We start from the raw sequence: 22,022 nt of genomic DNA on the forward strand, positions 1-22,022 counted from the left end.
CTATTTAATAAAGCTTCATGCATGGATAGTGTGGTCTGGCAAACTAGGCTTTTTCCTGTAGCAGGACTAGAAATTGTATATTCTATATCTTTTTATATACTATAACTTTGTATTGATTGCTTTTATTTTAATTTTACTTTTGCTATATGGTCTCTATATATACAGTGCATTTATAAAGTATTCAGACCCCCTTCACTTTTTTCAGTTTTGTTATGATCCAGCCTGATACTACAGTTGTTTAAATACATTTTTGTTCTCAATAATCTACATTTAGTACCCCATAATGACAAAGTAAAAACAGAATTTTAAAAATGTCTGGGAATTTCTTAAAAAGAAAAAACTGAAATACCACATGTGCCTAAAGCGGTGCTCCACCCAAAAGGGGAAGCCCCACTTATCTGCCTCCCCCCCTCCAGTGCAATATTTGGCACCTCTCGGGGGAGAGAGGGGAGCAGGTACCTGGTTCCTTCCCCCTGCGCAGGGCCATTTACAAAGCGCAACGCGCTTCGCCAGTTTCCCCTACAAGCAATGGCAGCGGCAGCACCTGAGAGCCGACAGAAGAATCGGCAGGGGTGAAGACACCCCGCTGGATTCCTGGACAGGCTTAGGATCGTTGTCATGTTGGAAGGTGAATCTTCAGCCCATTCTGAGGACCTAAATGTTGTGGAACAGGTTTTCATTGAGGGTAGCTCTGTCTTTGACTCCATTCAGCCTTCCCTCAACCATGACCAGTCTCCCAGTCCCTGCTGTTGAAAAACATTTTGTAGCCTTCCCCAGTTCTGTGCCTTGCAATAATCCTGTCTCGAAGCTCTGTAGGCAGTTCCTTTGACCTCATGGCTTTTGCTCTGATACATTATGCATTGCCAGTGGTGATGTCTTTTATAAAGAGGTGTGTACCTTTCCAAATCATGTCCAATCAATTTAGAGTTCCGGTCTCAGGGGTGAATTTAAGCTAAAAATACCCCCCGGGACAGTTAGGACTAGTACATTCTGTAAGGGATAGCCTCTGAACTGTCCCGGGTTGCACTTACCTGTAAGAAGAAATACTTACCTTGAAAATTTCTTCTCCAGCGCTGCCATCTCAGGTGTGGGCAGCTGAAGCTGCAGCGTCCCTCTTCGTATCCTCTTCCGTGACGTCGGAGTTCCACAATGCACTGCACTGGCCCCGCTCGTCACTTCCGGGGCAGGCGCGTCATCCCTGCACAGCTTCTGGGCATGCCCAGAAGCTGTTTAGCAGTGAATGCCATGCCTGCACAGGAAGTGACGAGCGGGGCCGGTGCAGGCGCCTTGATTCCTGGGAGCGAAGACGCTCAGCTCCCAGGAATCACCGCAAACCGAAAGTGACGGCACGGGCCACGGCCGCAGAGGGAGGAAGTGGAAGGAAGGTGAGTATATTTTCTTCTATAATAAGGTAAGTGACCAAAACAATTGCCAGTATCCATTTCTTTTTCAGGTTCCCCTTAGCAAGCGGATGGCCCAAAATTGATTTTATCGATTTTGAGGCCGGAACTCCACTTTAACTTACCACAGGACTCCAATCAAGGTGTAGAAACATCTTGGCAACGATCAAGAGAAATGGGAGGCACCTGAGCTAAATTTCAAGTGTTGTTGCAAGGGGTTTAAATACATATACCAATGTGATATTTCAGTTTTTTCTTTTTTTCTAAATTCACAGACATTTCTGAAATTCTGTTTTCACTTTGTCATTCTGGGGTACTAAGTGTAGATTAATAAAAAGAAATGAATGTAAACAAGTTTAATATAAGGCTACAACATAATAAAATTGAAAGTGAAGAGGGTCTGAATAATTTATAAATGCACTGTATATAAAGTCAAAAACTTTTTTTTTTTTTTTTTTAGTTTTGGATAAAGTAGTTTATAATTAACACAACCTGTTAGTCTGTCACCTTTGAGGGGATTCCCATTTACTTTCTGTTCCAGATACACCACAGGAAGTAGGAGGAAATCTTTCTAAAGCAGAGGAAGTTCCCCTTTCAGGCAGTTTCCACTGGTGCAGCGAACCTCATTGGAAGATTTTCCCTTACCTCCTGTTCCAGTGAAAACTTTTTTAACAATTTTTTTAACAAACAATTTTAAATCCTAATAATTTTCTGTATCAGGAACTAGGACAAATAGAGAGGGGAGCATCTTTCCAGCAGGGGCCCAGACAACAGTCAGTGAAGCCTGACAGGGATTTTAACAATTTTACATTTTATCCAAAAGAAACAAAATGCCATGCCGTACTTTTTTAACCAAATTAATAGAGGTTTTGGCATGATGCCAGCCCTTAATTATTTGTTTCTGATAATAGGGATTCTGTGTACCACAAGGGCCCTGAATACAGAAATAGTATGCAGTATAGAAAATGCAGTATAGAAAATTTTGCAGTATAGAAAATTTTAATTTCATCTTTTAATGCAGTACACCTAAAGTGTATGTACAGCCCAAACTTTTCCTTTGCATTTTACATATGGCACTTTTCCACTGCAAGTACCAGCTCGGCTCCACTCGGACTGCTTGGTCCAGCTCGGCTCAGTTTGCTTTTCCACTGCGTGGTACGAGTCGGCACATTTCAGCACTATATAGGCTCTACTCGGCTTGGTTTGCTTTTCCACTAAAGTAGTAAGTGGGTGGGATTACAACGATTCTCTGACCAATCAGTGGCTAGTAGTGACAAACAATCAAGGCTGCATGCAAAGGATTGTGGGATATGGTATAGGTACGGCCCGCTTGGAACCCCAACCGAGGTGGTACTGTTTGAGCGAGCCTTACCGAGCCGTACCATGTAGTGGAAAAGCGCCGCTGTACCAAACCGCACCGAACCGTTCTAACCCGTACCATGCGGTACCATGCAGTGAAAAAGCGCCAAACCGAGCCGTACCATGCAGTGGAAAAGCGCCTATAGAGTAGGGAAGGCCTAAAACACCTATCGGTATAATTTTTGCTACCCATGTCCCATTGGTATGATTTCCCATCACTTCCTGTCCAGGATCAGTAACAAGAAGTGAGTGGAAGTGCATCATAAACCAAAGATACTTAAAGGCACTTTATGGTGCTTTCTTTTTGTCAACTCTGTCAAGTGAATAGTATTTACATGGTCACAGATTCCTTTAAAATACTTAACCAAGCAGTCCCATCATGCAGGAAATGGTGGAATGGAGGAAAAAAGTGTTATATCTAAGCTGTAATAACCTCTGGGCCCCTGGTTGCTCCATCATTTTAGGCTTGGCTCACACTTACAGGTACGACCAAGCACAGCCTCATTTCTGCGCGTTTTTGGTGTGTGGCATCTAAAGAAGGCTGCCCTACATGCGAGAAATTCAGATAAGAGGTCCCTGACTCCTTTCCAAAAATGCGCTGCAGCAAACCTCATGGTACTGTGGCATCCTGAGGCTTGGTGCATGCAAAAATGCACGCGTTTGTTCTTTCACTGTGTTGTGAACCATGTAATTAAATAAGTCTACATTTTAATTCAGATTTACCTATATGACATTTTGCAGAAACAGGTTAGATATGTGCTTTTGATCTGTTGTGGTGGAGCATAAACTTCTTTGCTTTGCCTATTTCAGGCTGCTAGCCAGATACTGCCATGCTTCTGGGAATATCCTATAGCCTTAGTCCATAAGGATACATTAACATCCATATGATCTGTTTGACCGTGTTCCCTTTTTGCACAGACAGAGCACATTCCTCCTTACGATGTAGTGCCTTCTATGAGACCTGTAGTTCTAGTGGGGCCTTCATTAAAAGGATATGAGGTAAGGCACACACCATTCAACATAAAGAACCTTCAGTTTATTCAAGTTGGTGTATTACTAAAATTAAAGTGTTACTAAACCCAGGAGCCTGCATTCGCTATATCTGGTCTCCCACAGTACACAGAACATGGAAATGCAATAGTTTTAGTAAATATATATTACGAAATACTTTTTTTCATCAGCAGTTAGAGCAGTCTTGTGACTTCTATCAGTGTCTGGTTAAAGCTTGTAGGAGGAGTTTTAATTCTACTCTGACTGTCCTATGAGGCTGCAAGACCCCTGATCCTCTGTCTGGACAGTGCTGATTGGCCCTGTGCTGATCACATGCACCCAAGAAAAAAAAAAAAAAAAACTCTCTAGCAATACACACCAAACTGAGCATGTGCACCTTGTCCCCTAGCCTCTGTTCTATTAGGGGATGGTTTGGGGACGGAGAAAGAAAGAGAGGATCAGAGAAGACAGGATCAAACAGCCTTTTTACACAATACAGAGATTTAACCCCTTAGGTTCCACAGTAAGTATAACAAGCATGCATATACAGATTGATTTTACGGTTGTTGGTTTAGTAACACTTTAAACACACAGTAGCTGTACATTTTCCCAAACCTGATTACTGGTGTAGGAAATGTTGGTTGGTGCAGCATAGTAACTTAGTGGTTAGCATTGCAGTGCCAGATATCTGAATTCAGTTAACTGTCATACAAATTCCATGTCTGTGTGACATTCCCATGGATGCTGTTTCTTTTTTCACAGTCCAGTCCAGGCTGGTTGGGGGTGGGACTCATTTTATTAGTTCTATACACTCCTAAAAAGGGGCTCCAGTGACTTTTGTGTTTATTAAAAGTCAGCAGCTACAAAAACTGTAGCTGCTGACTTTTAATAAACACATACTCACCTGTCCTAAGATCCAGCAATGTGCTCACCGGAGCCATCAATTCGCTCGGTCTTCTCTCCCTGGCGTTGGCATCTTACGTGTGGGCACCCAGCTATGCCAGCTTGCGACTTCACGGCCTGGTGCCCAATGTGCATCTGCCAACCGCTGTACACCTTGTGAATGGTCCCGCAGTCTTCTGGGACCTGTGACATGTCCCAGGTGACTGCGGGAATAGAGGGGAGAGGAGAACTTCCAGTCAGATCGTCTAGGCGATCTGAGCGGAAGCAGGAGCAGGTACCTGTCAAAACAAGGTACCCGCTCCCCCCCAAAAAAGTGTCATTTGGGGAAGAAGAAGGTAGGAGGCTTAAAGCTCTGCCAGTATTTTATACTATATAGTGTATGTATATATATATATATATATATATATATATATATACACACACACAAGTTGTATATAGATGAAATAAACAGATCTGCTCAAATAGTTCTGAGTAAGCACTAGCCCTGTGTCTCATGTCTTCGGTTTTGTTTCCTTGCAGGTGACAGATATGATGCAGAAAGCATTATTTGACTTTTTAAAACACAGATTTGAAGGAAGGTAAGTGCAAGGCAGCATGTATCCTCTTTTTTTTTCCATCTAAATGATGACGCTGCTTACCTTGTTCTGCTTTCAATTGCCAGTTATCAAATCTCATTTAGACTTCATAGAAATGATTGTAAAAATGGACCCCATAGCACATTCCAAAAGGCTTAAAGGCGAAGTTCGTCTTTTTTCTCCCCTGTGTAGCAATATACTATTAATGTACCTCAGCTGCACTAAAATACAAGCTCTCTTTGATTTTGAGAACAAGTCATGCCTTAGCCTTTGCTATTTTTCTTAGAACGCTTCAGAAACTACCCGGTATATAGACACAGACAGACAAACCAGTAAGGTCAACTAACCCTATTAGCACACACCACCTCCACCCAGCAACTGAGTTTTCACTGCACCCCCAGCATTTATCTACGAGTGCATTTTCTCTATCGTCCTCTGACAGACGCAGCTCTCAATGCTTCTTCACTATTGGGTTATGCGCCATCTACAGGATTAGACTAGCCAGTGAAAAGTTTTCACTTGACACGCCTATAGGCATCAGGAAGAAAGGAAGGCTGCTTGCTAAACTCCTTGGGGCCACATGCAGCCCACGGGGACACACCTGATGGGCAGGAGCCTGCCTGATTGGATGCATAGTGATTGGATATATGGTGTGTCCTCCTATAAAATAGTTTTGGTAAATCTAAAGTAAATGGTACAATCAGATTGTATAGTGTATGGCCACATTTATACACCTAAAATTACCTACTTACGCTTTCAGTGTCATTAATTGTTAACATTAATTGTTAACAGCACACCAAACACAGAAGTATTGACGGACACCGCTCCTTAGGATTATTGACCATTGGGTTATACTACCCCCTACAGGAGTAGTACACTAGGCAGAAAAAGAACTTAACTATGCCTATGGGCAGTCCCAGGAGGTATACTCCCCCTCTCTGCTATAGGTACTCAGTTTTTTTCTGCCTAGTTAGGAGTAAAGACCTAGTTCCTTGCTGGGATCTTTGGTCCTGGCAATTTATTTCTCCCATTTTTTATTCCTTCGAGATTTGCAATCAACTGCTGGACTGGGCGACAGGCTGGATAATCTAGATCCAGTGGTCACCCTGGTTTGGCCAGCGAGCACACGCAGAAAAACATCAATTGACGTCTACTGACACATCCCCCGCAGAGTCTCCTGCCAATTTCAGCTCTTCCAAAGCTGTTACCACCTTGTCTCTCTTCACTTCCTCCAGAAGGGCTTCTTTAAAGGGTAACTCCACTTTCCTTTTCAATCTGCAGGGCTATACTTTTCTCTAAAAAGCAAAGAAATATGGCTATCTGTAGGTGTACTATGCACAGAATGTGTACAGAACGCCTCCCTGAAACATAATTTCCTACTTGGGAGATTGGCTCACAGGTTTTCCCAGAAGTCTGAACAAAGATACAAGTCAGATTTTTGGCATCCACTGCAACAAAAATTAATTTTTGGTAAGATACTCCCAAGAAGAAATCACGTCTAAAGGGATGCAGACCCTGCCACTTTCCTCAGAGTCCTGCAGGTGCAGCAGCTGGTTGATAATTATGAAACCACTTCCATTAGATTCACTCAGCACATGGGCTGGTTATTGCTGGTCTGCAGGCATCTGCAGATGCTACAGTACGTAGGAGCACTTCAGAGCTGGGTCTAATTTTCAGGCTAGAGCCCTCTTGAACACAACCGCAAGATGATGTGTCTTGCCAGCTGCATTAATGATGCATCCACCACCATCGGAGGAGACCGCAGCAGGTTGACCTTAAGCTTTTTCAGGGTATACAGCTTTTACAACCTGTTCATACAGGCCTTTTTCTCCGACCCCTTCCATTCTTCCTGGATTAACTCCTCCAGTTGTTCAGCGAAGGGAATTGAGTACTTTAACCTTGTGGGGAGTTTTCTCGACTTCACTCCAGGCAATTGCATCCTTAACTGCCCTTGCAAAAAGCTCTATTGGGCAATCGTCAAAGCCTGTAGCCCTTTGATGCCTTCTTCTGACAACCTTTCCAATTTGGACACCACCTACTAACTCTGGTTGGAAGTGCTAGGCAATTCAGCCACCGACTAGGAAGTACAGGCTTCATATATCAATTCCTTGGTCGATTCTTTAATCAAGACGGCTACTTCCCAGACATTCCCTTCTTTGTCAGTTGTCACTTCCTCCAAGCGGACTTGACATATTAGCTTGTCAGGCAGTGACTTTCCACCACAAACGCCGCAACCATTAGGGATGGTAACCTGTGGTATTTGTAAATGGGAAGCAGTAATAATGAAGGGTGAGATGATGACCTGGATGTCTGTGCCTAAATGGTGAATGTTCTGGCTTTTAGAAAGCTCCTTCTATCTTGAGCAGTGCTGTATCCTGCTTGTTCCAGGCAGACTTGACATGTTAGCTTGGCAGGCAATGACTCCCCGCCACAAATGCAGCAACTATCAGGGCTGGTACAACAATACATAAAATCGTTTCAAGGGGTCCAAAAAGACCATTCAAAGCCAATATGTGAGGAATGGTACTTACTGATAAGTATGTACACCATACGGTCAATTTCAGAGCGGGGAGCCTTAGCAACTATACAGAATGTGACAAACAAAAAGCAACAAGGGATCCAAAGTTGTTACCCTTGTAAAGTAGTTGCAAAGAGGCTCGACACTGGAGTAAATGCAACAACTTCTTTATTGAAAAAATATATACATGACTGGTGAACAATTTCCAGTCGCTAAAATGTACAGCAGACCAAGAAGAAACCTGTTACACTTGAGGCTGTAAAATAAACCACATTCACTCACACACATAAAAGGGCCCCAGACATACATCCCAGCACTCCATGGAGAACCGCCCCCAAAAATCCTAGTAAATGGCCAGTGTACTAAAAGAATGTCATGAATTATCAAAAAAGATTACACTGGATGTGCACGTATATGAGGAATGGAGGACAGTTCAAAACAAGCCTTCTATATGCTCCGACTTTCCGGGCGAAAAACATTGCTGAGAAAAACAGTTCTTCACGAACAATCATTACAATATTGCTCTTATGCAGGATATTGCATCCCCTTGATTTATTGAAACCACAGATCGGGAGGTGGTAATGTCCTTAATACCCAGCTCAAGTAATAATGAAAAAGGGAGGATAGGCACCCTGTATGTGAAAGTTGCAGTGACAGCATACAGTCCAATAGATATTCACTCCCTAATGACTTGGTCCACTTGGGTATGATTAGGGTACATGCCAAGCATAGCGGTAAGCATCTTAACAGTCAAGTATAGGAGACAGTTCATAAAAGTCTTGACAATTAGGTTGAGAGACAGTCCATACAAAAGTCGGTGTACATCGTGGTCTCCTCTGGGTCAGGGTAGATGAAGTGCATTAAGAGCATAATCTATTTTATGTGGCCGACGGGGCCTAAAATGTCTCTTACCCCACCACACTGGATCCTTATTGAACTGACACAGATTGAAAATGATTTTTCCACTTGTTTCTCACAACCCATGGAAAGCTGAGTATAGCGTTCTAAGATCACTGTCTCCGCATCCACTACACCTACACATGGAGTCCCCAAACCCGGAAGTGACTCGGAGAATGGCTTTGGAGCGCAAGGTGAAGCACAGGGCCCAACGCGTGATGACGTCAACGCATTTCGCCTGCGTGACGCACGCTTTGTCAGGATGTACTGACGCCACAAATCTCCATTTTTTATACCCGCGGCCTTAGCCACTTGTATCACCTGAATTCAATTGTTAGGAGATTAGGCGCCTGTCATAGTGACATCTTGTGGCCAATAAGGAGCGGTAACCTGTGATGTTTGTAAACTGGGAGCAATGATAACCTTGATCAATGTTGCCTGGATGTCTGCTCTTAGATGGTGCCTTGTCTTAACCTTTAGAGGGCTTCCTCCATCTTGAGGTCCTTACAGGGCTGTAGATATTGGCTCTCTTTTTCTCAATCTTCACTACTTACCTAATCCCTATACCTTAAAAGCAATGGGTGGTCTGACTGGGCAGCGTTCCCCATAGATATAGAGCACAGCAGCAGACTGAAATGAAAAACAGCATGACGTAGTGATCCCAGAGCAAGCATTGAGGAAGAAAGCATAGGAAGAGCCAAGGTTGAATGCCATAAACAGCACAGTGATCCTAGAGCAACACTGAGAAAGAGAAAGCAAAAGCCCAGGTGAATGCCACAAAGAGCACAGTGATCCCAGAGCAACACTGAGAAGGAGATAGGAAAAGCTCAGGTGAATGCCATAAAAAGGGAAAACATACCTGCAAACAATGACCACATAAGCATTCAGCATGCATGAGTAGAGAGCTCCACCATGTGTTGCCCAAAAATGCCATGAAACCATTTAAAACAATCACATGTTGCCATTAGTGATGATATCAGTGCCTGAGCATGCTCAGATCACCATCGTGGAAGAGGGCTAGTCAGGAAACAGGCCGCAGGGGCTGCATCACTTCCTGCCTTTCATCCTCAGAGTGTACTTGCACTGCTGAAGCCATCTTGGAAATGGCAAACGCCCACAAAAAAGAGAAAAGAGGTGAAAAGCAAAGGGAAAATGCTGTCACTTACGTCAAAGCTTGTTTAAAGCTTTATTTGACAGGCCTGCTCTGCCAGAATGGGGCTCCAACCATATAGCTCATGTAGAGGCTGTACAGGAAGGATTTCCACCAGGGAAAGGCTAAACTATGCCCCCCAGACCACCAGAATGGGTTCCAACCATATAGCTCATTTAGAGACTGTACAGAAAGGACTTCCACCCAGGAGAGGCTGAACCTGGATAGGGGCGACAAACGGTAAGAGATACCTCGCAACTCCAGTCCTGATCAGACGAGGACAAAAAGGAGAATGCTGCGAGTCGGGTCTGTTTGATTTATAGTTAATCAGTCCTATCAGGTTGTGGGGGCGGAGCAAAAACCGGTTGTATGCTGCCATGATGCGCCAGGAAAATAGGATATATTTAAAAGATTGCTCAATTCCCCCATCAACACAGTCAGCATTGATGGGGGAACCCCTCCTGTTGCGCTATTGTATTCTGACAGCTGGAGGTTTCTCAGCCATCAGAATGATCACTGCCGGTAGCTATAGCCACTAGCAGTAATCGCACAAAAAAAAAAAAACAGGCTGGTTGTACTGAAGTCGATCAATGAATTAACTTCAGTACAACCAGCCTGCCCATAGACAGATCGATCCATCAATGGCTGGCCTTAGACCACCCTACAAAGTATCACAAATACCTGTTGATTCTGTCGCTAAAGTTTTTTCATGCAGCTTCCTGTATGCATGGACTGTTGATTAGTGCTTTTTGTGATATTGTTGTATTATGAGCTTCAGTATCGGCTGAATTTAATCACTGTCTTGCATTTTTTTTTTCTCTCCAGAATATCCATTACACGGGTCACTGCTGACATCTCTCTTGCCAAACGCTCAGTATTAAATAATCCTAGTAAACATGCAATTATAGAGAGATCCAATACACGATCAAGTTTAGGTGGGTTGCATATTCTTTTCCTTTTCTTATTTAATACATTTTGTTGCAGTTATATTTCTTAGAAGGTTCATCCATTTAGAGCATAGCTCTCACATTTTCTTTATGTTGCACTCCTACTCCAGAACTCCAGATATAGTGGGGTGGTGTGGTCTTCCCACAGTGCTGTGCTATGTGCCTGAGTGACCAATCATCAGGCCTGACGGATGTCACATGTGGCAAAAGATCTGTGTAATTTTCAACTTACTTTAGGATTCTCTTGCGTTATAGTGACATAGTGGAGAGTACTGGAAAGGTAGGTACATCCTCAAAGTTCAAAGCATACTCAAAGTTCACAGCAAATGTTCATTCGTGTTAGCTATTACTTACTAGAATACTGCAAGGCTGCTAAGTCACTGTTTTGAGGGGTAAGCAGGGTGATCTGAGCTGCTGTGTCACTGCTGGGAAGGGGTTAGCCGGTTAACCTGAACGGCTGAGTCCCGAGCCAGGTGAGCTAAGATGCTGAGAGAATAGCCTGAAAGAACTTTGAAGGGGAATTGCTCCACGGTGCCTGCAGATATCAAGGTCTGTAAAGACTTATTAAAGTATAACTAAAGGCAAAACTTTTTTTTTACTTTTGGATAGAGAGGAGAGTTTTTATTGCTGATTTGCAACTGAGCATGCATAGTGGTGTGCCATTTTAACTTCTGGATATCGAGGAATTTATGTTGGCAATCTTTTATTTTTAATGTTACGATTTTACTGGATTTGATCATGCCACATGGAAGCACCTTCTGTTTTTAACGGACATTGACCTTCTCTTACCACTGTGGCTAGTGACCTGGGATACACACAGGTCTTTGTTGACCACTCTGATGGGGTCACACGAGATCTGGTAAGCAGGATTTGTGTGCAAGAGGTGTCACTGGGTTTAGGATCTTCTACCTATCACAAAAGTTGTGGGACTATCATCTTCACTAAATTTTGGGACTTTTACATATGAATATTGGACAATTTTTTCACAGCGCTGCACTATTTTTTGCTTTATATTTGTTGTGTTTTTGTATCATGAACACGGTGTTCAGCAGCTTTTTGAGTTTTATTCTGGCCCAGATTTGTTTTTGTTTCACTACTTTGGTGTTCAATGTGCTCCTTGCTACAGGCTCTGACATGAGGAAGCAAAGTCCTGCCTCCACCAAGTTGGCCGCCTCCACACAGACACATTGCAGAACATAGCTTGAGCCGTCAGAAATGGCAAAAGATCAGCTGCAGGAAGGCCACAGGCAATAATGGTGACTAGTCATTTGCCCTATGTCTGCCCTATTTTGGGTACAACTTGCACAGTTCAGATTCTCTTAAAGTTACAAGTCAAAAATATAAAAAGATATTTGTAATCTTCAGCCTGATGGTATATCAGAGGATGATCAGTACTGAATGCATTACTAATGAAGGAAGTAGAGTTGAAGAAGACCTTTCTCTGTCTGGGAATAAAACCATCAACTACTACTTTTTTAGTTATATGATCATCTTATATTATTACAAGGAATGTCCTTATAGTAAACTTATTGGAAAGTTATTCAATTACTTTAAAGTCATTACCAATGTAGTGTTACCCCCACAGGAGCCGTTTGAATATTATTGGTACCTCACTCTGCCTATTCAACCCAACTGGCACACCTGGTAAAATGTGAGTGTAACAACAGAAGAAATATGGACAGAGGTTGTAGTAAACACAAAAATTACTTTTATGCCCCGTACACACGTGCAGATTATCTGCAGACTTTTGTCTGCAGACTTACCTTTTCTATGTAGTGCAAGGGCCTGCCGGATTGCATACAAATTGAAAGTGTTTAGATTTGACCTCATATTATATGGTTTTGGTAAGTCTGCAGACAAAAGTCTGCAGATAATCTGCACGTGTGTATGGGGCATAACTGAAACTCCCTTAAAAAGGAGAAAAGGGGCATTAAGAAGATGAGAATATATAATAACAACACAATATGTAAAAGTAATTTTAAAGGAAATAAAGGTTATCCAAGGATCCTCCAATCAACTCAGTCTGCTCTCGGAGAACTCCTTTAAGTGAAAAACCCCAAGAGCAGAGGTAAACTCACTTAAGCAAAACAGATTTAAATAGAAAATAGCAACCCAGAAACAATTGTCAATCTTACTTAAGGCGGGCTATACGAGTCCAGGCAGGAGGAGGGCAGAGGAATGGCCTTATTCCTAAGTCAGTACTCTCCCTTCTTCACCCCAGCATCACAGTCCCAAATGACCAGCCCGGACACAGTACCCTATCTTAGTGCACTGAATTAACCCACACGTGTAGTAACTAAAGTCCCAAATATAGACAGGGCCCTTTAAAAGGTTAAATGACTTTAAGATGGTGCACTTGATGACCTTCTTTGATGAAAGAATAGAGTACATCCAGAGAAGATTTAATAAATAGAAGAGCTTGAATTGTGTGAGAGATCTTCATTTAAATCAGGCAAGCACTATTACTGCTGAGCAGAATGTATCAGCACCACAGATTGTCCTGATGCAGAAATAAAAGCAGTGGTTCAGTGCATTGTCTTAAGAGGGATTTGGGCAGGTGCCCTCTCACCAATCCTGGAGTGATATCCTCAGCAAACGTTTGGGAACAGACAGTCTCTTCACCTCACAGGACTATTCCCTCAGCCAATGCAGGTGCATCTAGACATGCACCTGGGATCCTCCTTTAATCTAGCTGGTCATCTGGAGCAGAGCGGTGGGTCGACTGGGAAGATAGCAGCTCTCCCTCTCTCTTGCATCCAGTCTCTCCTCTCTACCTCACGGGGAACTGATCTCCTACCAGCCAAGATGAATGCTGAGTGGCTCCCTTTTTTCCTGCCAATGCGGATGCAGTGGGAGGGAGCAGATCAACACAGAGTCAGTATCTTATGAGGGGAAGGAGGGGTTCACTGCCCTTCAAACTTTAGGGGGCCAAACTGTAGTCAGTGGGAGTAGAAAATGGCCCAATTACATAGTGCCTATGGTTAGTAGGAGAAGGAATAGTGTCCCATCATTGGTATTAGTGGGAGCAATAATGCCCCATTGTTTGTATCAATATAAGGAATTAGGCCCCATCATTAGTGTTAGTGGGAATAATAGTGCCCCATCATTGGTGTTAATTGGAGGAATAGTGCCTCATCGTTGTTGTCAGTGGGAGGAATAGTGCCCCATTGTTGGTGTCAGTGGGAGGAATAGTGCCCATCATTAGTGTCAATGGGGGAATAGTGCCTCATAGTTGTTGTCAGTGGGAGGAATAGTGCCCCAGCATTGATGAAAGTGTGAATGCAGCCTTAACAAGTCCTTTATTCTCTTTTGTTCATCGATGGACACATCACTCCCTAAATCATACCTACTGGGCTATTTTTCCTCCTCCAGGAGTAGGACTAGGCAGAACAAAAAACACCTGGCTACGCCCATGGGCCATTCTCAGCTTGGTATATAAACCCCCCCCCCCCCGCTCTAAGTAATCCGCTTTAATCTGTCTAGTCAGGAGTAAAGACCTAGGCTCCCTGCTGGGATCTCTGGTCCTAGGATATTTTTTCTCCTTCCTTACATCTTTTTTGTTTTTTTCTCTCGGGAGATCTACAATCAACTGCCATGCTGGGTGACCGGTTGGATAATCTAGATCCAGTGGTCCCCCCAGCCCACCCAGCAAGCGCATGCAGACCGCAGCTACGCACTAGGTCAGCGGCAACATAGCCTCATGGACAGAGGCAGGCCCGCTTGGGTCGGAGTTGCAGCAGCCCCTTGGCCGACAGCTCCCCTACTTCAGTGGCAAAGATTCTGTCTGGAGCGTTACCCCGGTGTCGCCCAGGGCCTCAATTTGGTTGTAGCCTTGTGCATGTTTGTGTAGTCCAGCAGCAATTTTGCGGTGATTTGCCATAGAAAAAACAGCAGTGGCCATGTCTGTGGAGCCTTCTGGTCTGGCAAGTCAAAAGCAGGCTTCTCCAGACCCGCAAACAAGGCCCCTTCAGCATGAAGGTGCACCCTCACCCGTATCGGGGCTGAGAGGATGTTTTTGCTGGTTCCTGGACCCGTGGACCTCCCTGGTACAAGCAAGTGGGTCCACGAGGTCATATAGTCTGGCTACAAGATCGAGTTCGTTCTTACCCTCCGGTAAGGTTCTTCCTTCCATGGTGTGACTGTCCCCAGTCCGCTTACAGGCTCTTTTTGGGGTGGTGCAAGGCCTTTTACTTCAAAGAGTGATTGTTCTGGTTCTGACTTCGGAACGTTTTCAGGGTTTTTACTCAAACCTGTTACAGTTTCCAGGAAGGAAGGCAAGGTGCATCCAATTCTGGACCACAGGCTTTGTGCGAGTGCAGAAGTTCAGAATGGAGTCCATTCGCACGGTGGTGGCTTCCCTGCATCAGGGGGATTTTCTTGCCTCCATTGACATCAAGGACGCTTACCTTCACATTCCGATATGTGCAGGTCATCAGTGCTCCCTCCACTTTGCGGTGGGAGAGGAGCATTATCAGTTTGTCGCGTTACCCTTTGGTCTCACCTCCGCTCCTCGGGTCTTCATGAAGGTGTTGGCCCTGGTGCTAGCATTGTTACGCCAATATGGGATCGCGGTACTGGGCTACTTGGAGGACCTCCTTCTGCAAGCGGAGTCTCCTACTGTGATAGTGGAAAGTCTGGAAATCACCATATGAACTTTGAGGGAGTTTGGCTGAATTCTGAATTTTCAGAAGTCTGCTCTGGTTCCGTCCACAAAACTGGACTATCTGCGTCTGACTCTGGACTCGGCCTTAGCCAGAGTGCTCCTTGCTCTGGACAAACTCTCGAAACTGAAGGCTGCATTTCGCCTCCTGCTGTCCAGAAGATGGTCATCCCTCCAGACTTGCAAGCGCATGCTGGACCTGATGGCATCTACCTTTGAGGCAGTTCCGTTTGTGCAGTTCCATATGAGGTCCCCGCAAGGGAGATTCTGGGCAAATGGGACAAGACTCTGCAGTCTCTGGACAATCAGATCCGGCTGAGCCGGGGAACAAAGGAGTCCCTTGTATGGTGGCTTAGTTCTGCGGCTGGAAAATCCTTCCTCCCCTTGTATTGGACAGTGGTCACCACGGATGCCAGCCTGTCCAGCTGGGGAGGCGTCCTGTTCAGAGGATCTGGACCCTGGAAGAGTCCAGACTACCGATCAATGTCTTGGAGCTCCGATCGATCAGACTGTGCCTGGAACATTGAACAGATCATCTTCAGGGATGTCCAGTGCACATTCAATCGGACAATGCCACGGTCGTGGCTTATGTCAATCACCAGGGGGGGGCACAAAAAGTGTCAAGGTGGCTCTGGAGGTAGTCAGCGTTCTAAGGTGGGCAGAGCAGTTTGTTTCAGCCCTCTCCGCCGTACACTGGCAGGCGGATTACTTCAGTCAGCAGGCGTTGGACCAAGGGGAGTGGTTTCTTCATCCAGAGGTGTTTCATCAGTTGTGTCTCCAGTGGGGCATCTCCGACGTGGATCTGTTGGTGTCCCGGCTCAACAGAAAGGTGCAGAAAATTGTGGCTCTCGGGATCCTCTGGCTGATGCCACAGATGAGCTGGTGGCCCCGTGGGGTCAGTATCGTCTAATTTACGCCTTCCCTCCTCTCAAGCTTCTGCCAAGACTTCTACGCAGGATCGAGGCAGAAGGAATTCCAGTCATCTTAGTGGCCCAGACTGGCCTCGCCGGGCTTGGTACACAGATCTGGTGTGGCTGGTCGCCGAAAGTTCCTTTTGAAGCTTCCTCTCAGGGAGGATCTGCTGTCCCAAGGACTAATCTTCCATCTGGCTTTACAGTCACTGGCTTTGATGGCTTGGCTGTTGAAAGGCAGGTGCTGATGGATAGAGGTTTGTCTGAGTCAGTGATTCCAACGCTGTTAAAAGCTAGGAAATCTACTTCTAGGAGGATCTGCCATCGCACATGGAAGACGTGCATTGCGTGGTGTGAGTCTCTTGGAGTTCATCCTCACACTTTTTCGGTGGCTCGGATCGGGACCTTACTTCAACGGGGGGTTAAGCAGAAACTGGCCTTGAGTACTATCAAGGGTCAGGTGTTGGGCTTGGCGGTCTTTTTTCAATGGCCCTTGGTCACATACCTGGCACATACTTTTCTTCAGGGGTTTTAGGCATTTGACCCCTCCAGTGCAGTCTCTGTTGCCACCTTGGGACCTCAATTTGGTGCTCTCAGTCCTCCAGAAGCCTCCTTTTGAGAATCTTCGGGAGATTCCCCTGCTTATACTGTCCCAGAAGGTGGCCTTTTTGATGGCCATCACCTCTGCACACAGGGTGTCGGAATTGGCGGCGTTATCCTGTTGTTCACCTTACTTGGTGGTTCATAAAGATAAGGTGGTTCTTCACCCCTGTCCGTAGTTCCTTCCTAAGGTTGTCTCTGATTTTCATTTGAATGAAGACATTGTGTTGCCTTCCCTGTTTCCCAGGCCAAAACATCTGAAGGAAATTGCTTTTCATGCCTTGGATGTGGTCCGGGCAATTAGGGTGTACCTGGCAGCTACAGAGTCTTTTAGGAAGTCAGACTCACTATTTGTGCTCACGGATGGGCCTCGGAAAGGGTTGTCCGCTTCCTCCGATCATTTCCAGATGGATCAGACAGCTGGAGATTCAGGTCTTTTCTATCAGGGGTCAGGTTCCTCCTTTCCCTGTCAAGGCACACTCTACTCGGGTGCCCATTGCCTCCTGGGCCTTGCGTCATCAGGCATCAGTGACGCAGGTTTGCAAAGCGGCCACCTGGTCGTTGGTGCACACCTTCACAAAGTTCTATAAAGTGGATGTGTTGGCATCTGGGGATGCTTCCTTTTGGCCGCAAGGTTTTGCAGGCTGCTGTTTAGAGGACCTGGTCCTCTGAGGGTGTGTTGTTTTTTTCAGGTGAGCTCCAGTTGTTTTGGTTGAGCTCCTTTTGGTTATGAAGATCAGAAGCTGTGTCCGTCAATGAACGAAAGAGAAAATTGACTTTTTTGACTTACAGTAAAATCCATTTCTCTGATGCTCTTTGACAGGCACAGCACCCACCCCTCTGTGGAGTTGTAATTCTAACTATAGCAGAGAGAGGGAATATGCCCCCTGGGACTGCCCATTGGCATAGCCAGACTTTTTTTCAGCCTAGTGTCCTACTTCTGTAGGGGAAGGTATAACCCAATGGTTAAGTAAATCAGGAGCTGTGTCTGTCAATGAACATTAGAGAAATGGATTTTACGGTAAATCAAACAATCCCATTCTTTCAGATGGGGCTCCTGTGTCCTGGTTAAGGACTCTTGTGTTTAGCCTTGGGTATTTTCCTCACCCCTCATTTTCCTTTTGGCACTGCTTTTGAACATCCCAGTAGTTATGATTTATGGAGCGCTGTGTCTGTCGATGAACGAAAGAGAAAATGGGATTTTTGTACTTACTGTAAAATCCATTTCTCTGAATTCATCAACGGACACAGCACCCACCCCTCTATGGAGTTTCCGATACTTCTAATATAGTTTGCTACTAAACTGATTACCTAGAGCGGAGAGGGGGGTTATATACCAAGCTGAGGACAGCCCATTGGCGTAGCCAGGTGTTTTTTGTTCTGCCTAGTCCTGCTCCTGGAGGAGGCAATATAACCCAGTAGTTATGATTTATGGAGCGCTCTGTCCGTCAATGAACTCAGAGAAATGGATTTTACGGTAAGTACAAAAATCCAATTTTTTGGGTTGGTTATGTTTTCTCACAATGAACCGCAGTAATCACAGATTTTCCTGCAGCACCACCACCTGGTAAAATCTGGAATTGCACATAACTAGTAACTTCCTATGGGAACAATTGCAATTACTGATGGACTGCACTTTAAACATTTCTAGCCTCAATTTATCCCACATTTCAATTTTTAACTTTTTTTTTTTTAACTTCAAATATGAACCTGAAAAGTGCTACAATAATAAGGAGTGTTACTTTTCTCTTCCTTTGTCAGATAATGTTGTTTGTGTCTCCATATGGATGGTGTTTTATAAAATGTGTGGACAGGAAAAACTGTGGTAACCAGACCTTAAGGCTGGGTTCACATCTAGGCGTTGCTATTTTTACAGGCCTTTTTTCGGCCGTTTTACAGGCATTTCTCTTTCGTTCATTGATGGACACAGCTCCTGATCTTCATAACTATTGAGTTATACTGCCCCCTACAGGAGTAGGACACGTGCAGACCTCAGCTTCGCGCTAGGTCAGCCGCAACATAGCCCCACTGGATGGGGGCTGGCCTGCGAGTTAAACGCCTTGCGAGGTCGCATACAACCGGGTCTCGGCCCGAGTCGCAGCGTTCCTCCTGTCCGACAGCCCCCCATTTCGAGAGCGGGGTTCTGTCTGGAGCGGTGCCCACCCGGTTGCTACTATGGTGAGTAGCTTTCCCCCCTTTCCCCCTGGAGGGCTTCGGGGTGGACGTGAGCCCCTCCTTGGGAAGGTCAGACCCCCAGGTTTCCCTCCTTCCCTTTTTTCATCTGTCCCCCATCCTACCCCCCCCCTCCCCCTCCACTTAAGCTGGGGTTGTTTGGGTGGTCTGGTCCACTTCCTGGGGTGGGGGCAGGGCACTATGCTGGCGATAATGGCTGGGGGGGTGGGCTGTTGGCGACCGGAAGATCAGCTGTTGGGGGGGGGGGTGTACCTGGTGGGTGCTCCTGCCAGGGCCCCCCCCCCCCGTCCTGCCTGGGTCTGTCCTTGAGGCCTAGGGATCCCTCCTTTAAAAAAAAATCCCAATAAGTGTATATTGATTGGTTTGTGCAAAAGATATCGCGTCTACAAATTAGGGAAAGATTTATGTAATTTTTATTTAATTTAATTTACAAGTAATGGTGGCGATCAGCATATTGTAGCAGGTCTGCGACATTGCGGCGGACAGATCAGACACCTAACTGACATTTTTGAAGCTTTTGGGGGGACCAGTGACATTACTACAGTAATCAGTGCTAAAAATATGCACTGTTACTGTACTAAAGACACTAGCAGGAAAGGGGTTAACACCAGGGGGAATCAAAGGGTTAAATGTGTCCCTAGGGGATGCTTTCTAACTGTGGGGGGGTGGTGGGCTTGCTGAATGAACACAGAGACCTGTGTTCCTAAATAGCAGGAACACAGGTTAATTATTGACAGAACAGCAGTCTGCCGTGTTTACAAAGGCAGACCACCGTTCTGTCTCCACGGGTAGTGATCGCGGGTGCGCGGCGGACATTGTGGCCGCCAGACCCGCTGATTAGCTCCCCCTGTGGTCAATCAGCGAAGCGCGCCCACAATAGCAGTCCCGCAAAACGACGTACAAGTATGTCATTTCGCGGGACAGAGTCGACCTGCCACAGTATAAGTACAGGGGCTTGTCGGCAAGCGGTTAAAATGAGATCCCAGATTTAAGCCATGACTCTAGCTTTTATTTCACCCATAATCCATTCATTGAGGACATTTCTGAAAACACATTAGGAAAAAAAAAATTGTTACCCCTAACATCCAGTAAAATTCCAGCTGCCATTTCCTAGTGCAGGTTGAAAAATGAACAGCTGTTCTGATTGGCCGATACAGGCCACACCTTAAGGGTTTTCCCAAATGTTCCTCATTATGTTATCTCCATTTTTATACATGTTCCTTATGATGGTGTTGGTTTATCCCATTCTCCTCTTCATTATTGCCCGGCCATGACAGATGGTTTTGGTATGTACCGGGTACACTGTATTGTGTGTGCAGTGTATTGTGCTGTGTGTGTGTGTGTGTGTGAAGTGATGCATAGACATGTTCTCTTTATGGTGTTTATATCATAAGCAATCATGTGACCTTCATCTGTTATCAAGCCTAGGGTCACAAAAAGGTGTTATAGGCCACTGACTGGGGCAGCAGGTTTCCCGGTTTTAATCCATTCTATTCCCTCATATGCATTAATCAAGCTTCCTTTCACTGATATATGCACAGCAAACGGGGGATTTCTACTGTATGAGACTTGTTCACAAGTATCTTTGGATAAAAAAGTAGTATTAAAAAAGGCCAAAGAATACACAGCTGATCGGTCTGATTCCGATACAGCTGACTAATCACTTATTAGCTGCAGGACTACAACTCCCAGCATGCTGTGCCTGCAATTACAAGTGTATTTCCACTTTTACAGCCAAATATGGATAACCCCGATTTTTTATTTGTTACATGTACTCATTCACATAGCATAACTTAACTTAAAAAATGAAAACATTTTAAGGGCCAGTTTACACCACATGCAGTTGAGTGCATTTTTCTTTCTGCATCAAAAAACGCGAAGCTAGTGCGGTGAGTTCCAGTGCTTTCCAGTTCCAGAAAAAAAGTAGAACATGCTGCATTTTTTCTGCACTGGACTGTACTGGAACGCGTCAAAATGCATCAACAATAATGGATCGGAATGCACCAAAAACACACTGGAACATGTCCTTATTTAAGGTTAAGAAAAAAAGAGGAGAAAAAATGCACTGGACTGCATCCAAAGTGCATCAAAAACAGGCATGCAGAAGAGGATCCGGAACGCATCTGGACTGTATTTCTATGGTGTGAACTGGCCCGAAATGTTTTTTTCTTTTCTGATAACTTCAGCAATAAAAATCTTACTTTGTTCTCTTTGTTTATGAGGGAGCTGAGGTTTTCCCTAATTATCCCTGCCTATATTGTGCTGGCAGATTTAGAAGCTGGGTTACTCCATTGTATGTTATGAGACAAAGCGTAGCCTGTCAGTCTTTTTATATGGGGTCCATGAACACTGGATTAAAAAAAGCGCTGCTTCTAGAGAAGTTCAGCATTTTGCTTGTAGAAGCAGCTCAATTTTATCCTGTGTGCCCGTGCTCATTAGGAGGTTCAGAGGCATATTTTAAGCTCAGCGTTTAGCGGCAGAAAAAAAAAGCTTCTGGCTTGCATTTTTGAGAGCAGAAAAAATGATAAACGCCTGTACAAAAATGCTCTATTTGAGCTTTTTTTTTTTTTTTTCTGCGAAAAGAACTATAGTTTTTTTTTTTTTTAAGCCCAGTGTGCATGGACCCTTACTCTGAATTTGTTCACAAATGTATGCAATCTGCTATGACACCTTCTACCTAGAAACACCTAAAAGGTAAGAAATAGTTTTAAAAATAAATTTTAAGGGTCAGAGGTTGCCTGCCTATTTGTATTTCTTCCTTATGATGTCCATTGGATTAGTGCAAGAGTATCTCTGGAGAGCACATTTGGGCCAAAGAATCTATGAATATACTATACCTGGTCAATTCCTCCGAAAATTGGAAATCACCAACCAATGCTGAGCCAATGTAACTATGTAAAATATACCATACCTGGAATT

The 22,022-nt window shown here is 44.7% G+C and overlaps 1 protein-coding gene across 15 annotated transcripts in view; it reads left to right on the forward strand.

Moving 5' to 3' along the window:
• The window catches only part of CACNB2 (calcium voltage-gated channel auxiliary subunit beta 2), a 519,021-nt gene that overhangs the window by 475,291 nt on the left and 21,708 nt on the right, over window positions 1-22,022 (forward strand). For all 15 annotated transcript variants that reach the window (XM_082259433.1, XM_082259437.1, XM_082259426.1 and 12 more), the window contains 3 exons: window positions 3,678-3,758; window positions 5,172-5,230; window positions 10,618-10,727. In XM_082259433.1, coding sequence (XP_082115559.1) covers window positions 3,678-3,758; window positions 5,172-5,230; window positions 10,618-10,727 — 250 coding nt within the window. The remainder of the gene's footprint in view (window positions 1-3,677; window positions 3,759-5,171; window positions 5,231-10,617; window positions 10,728-22,022) is intronic.

The sequence above is a fragment of the Pelophylax lessonae genome (genome assembly GCF_965119305.1).
Source record: "Pelophylax lessonae genome assembly, chromosome: 5".
Lineage (NCBI taxonomy): Eukaryota > Metazoa > Chordata > Amphibia > Anura > Ranidae > Pelophylax > Pelophylax lessonae.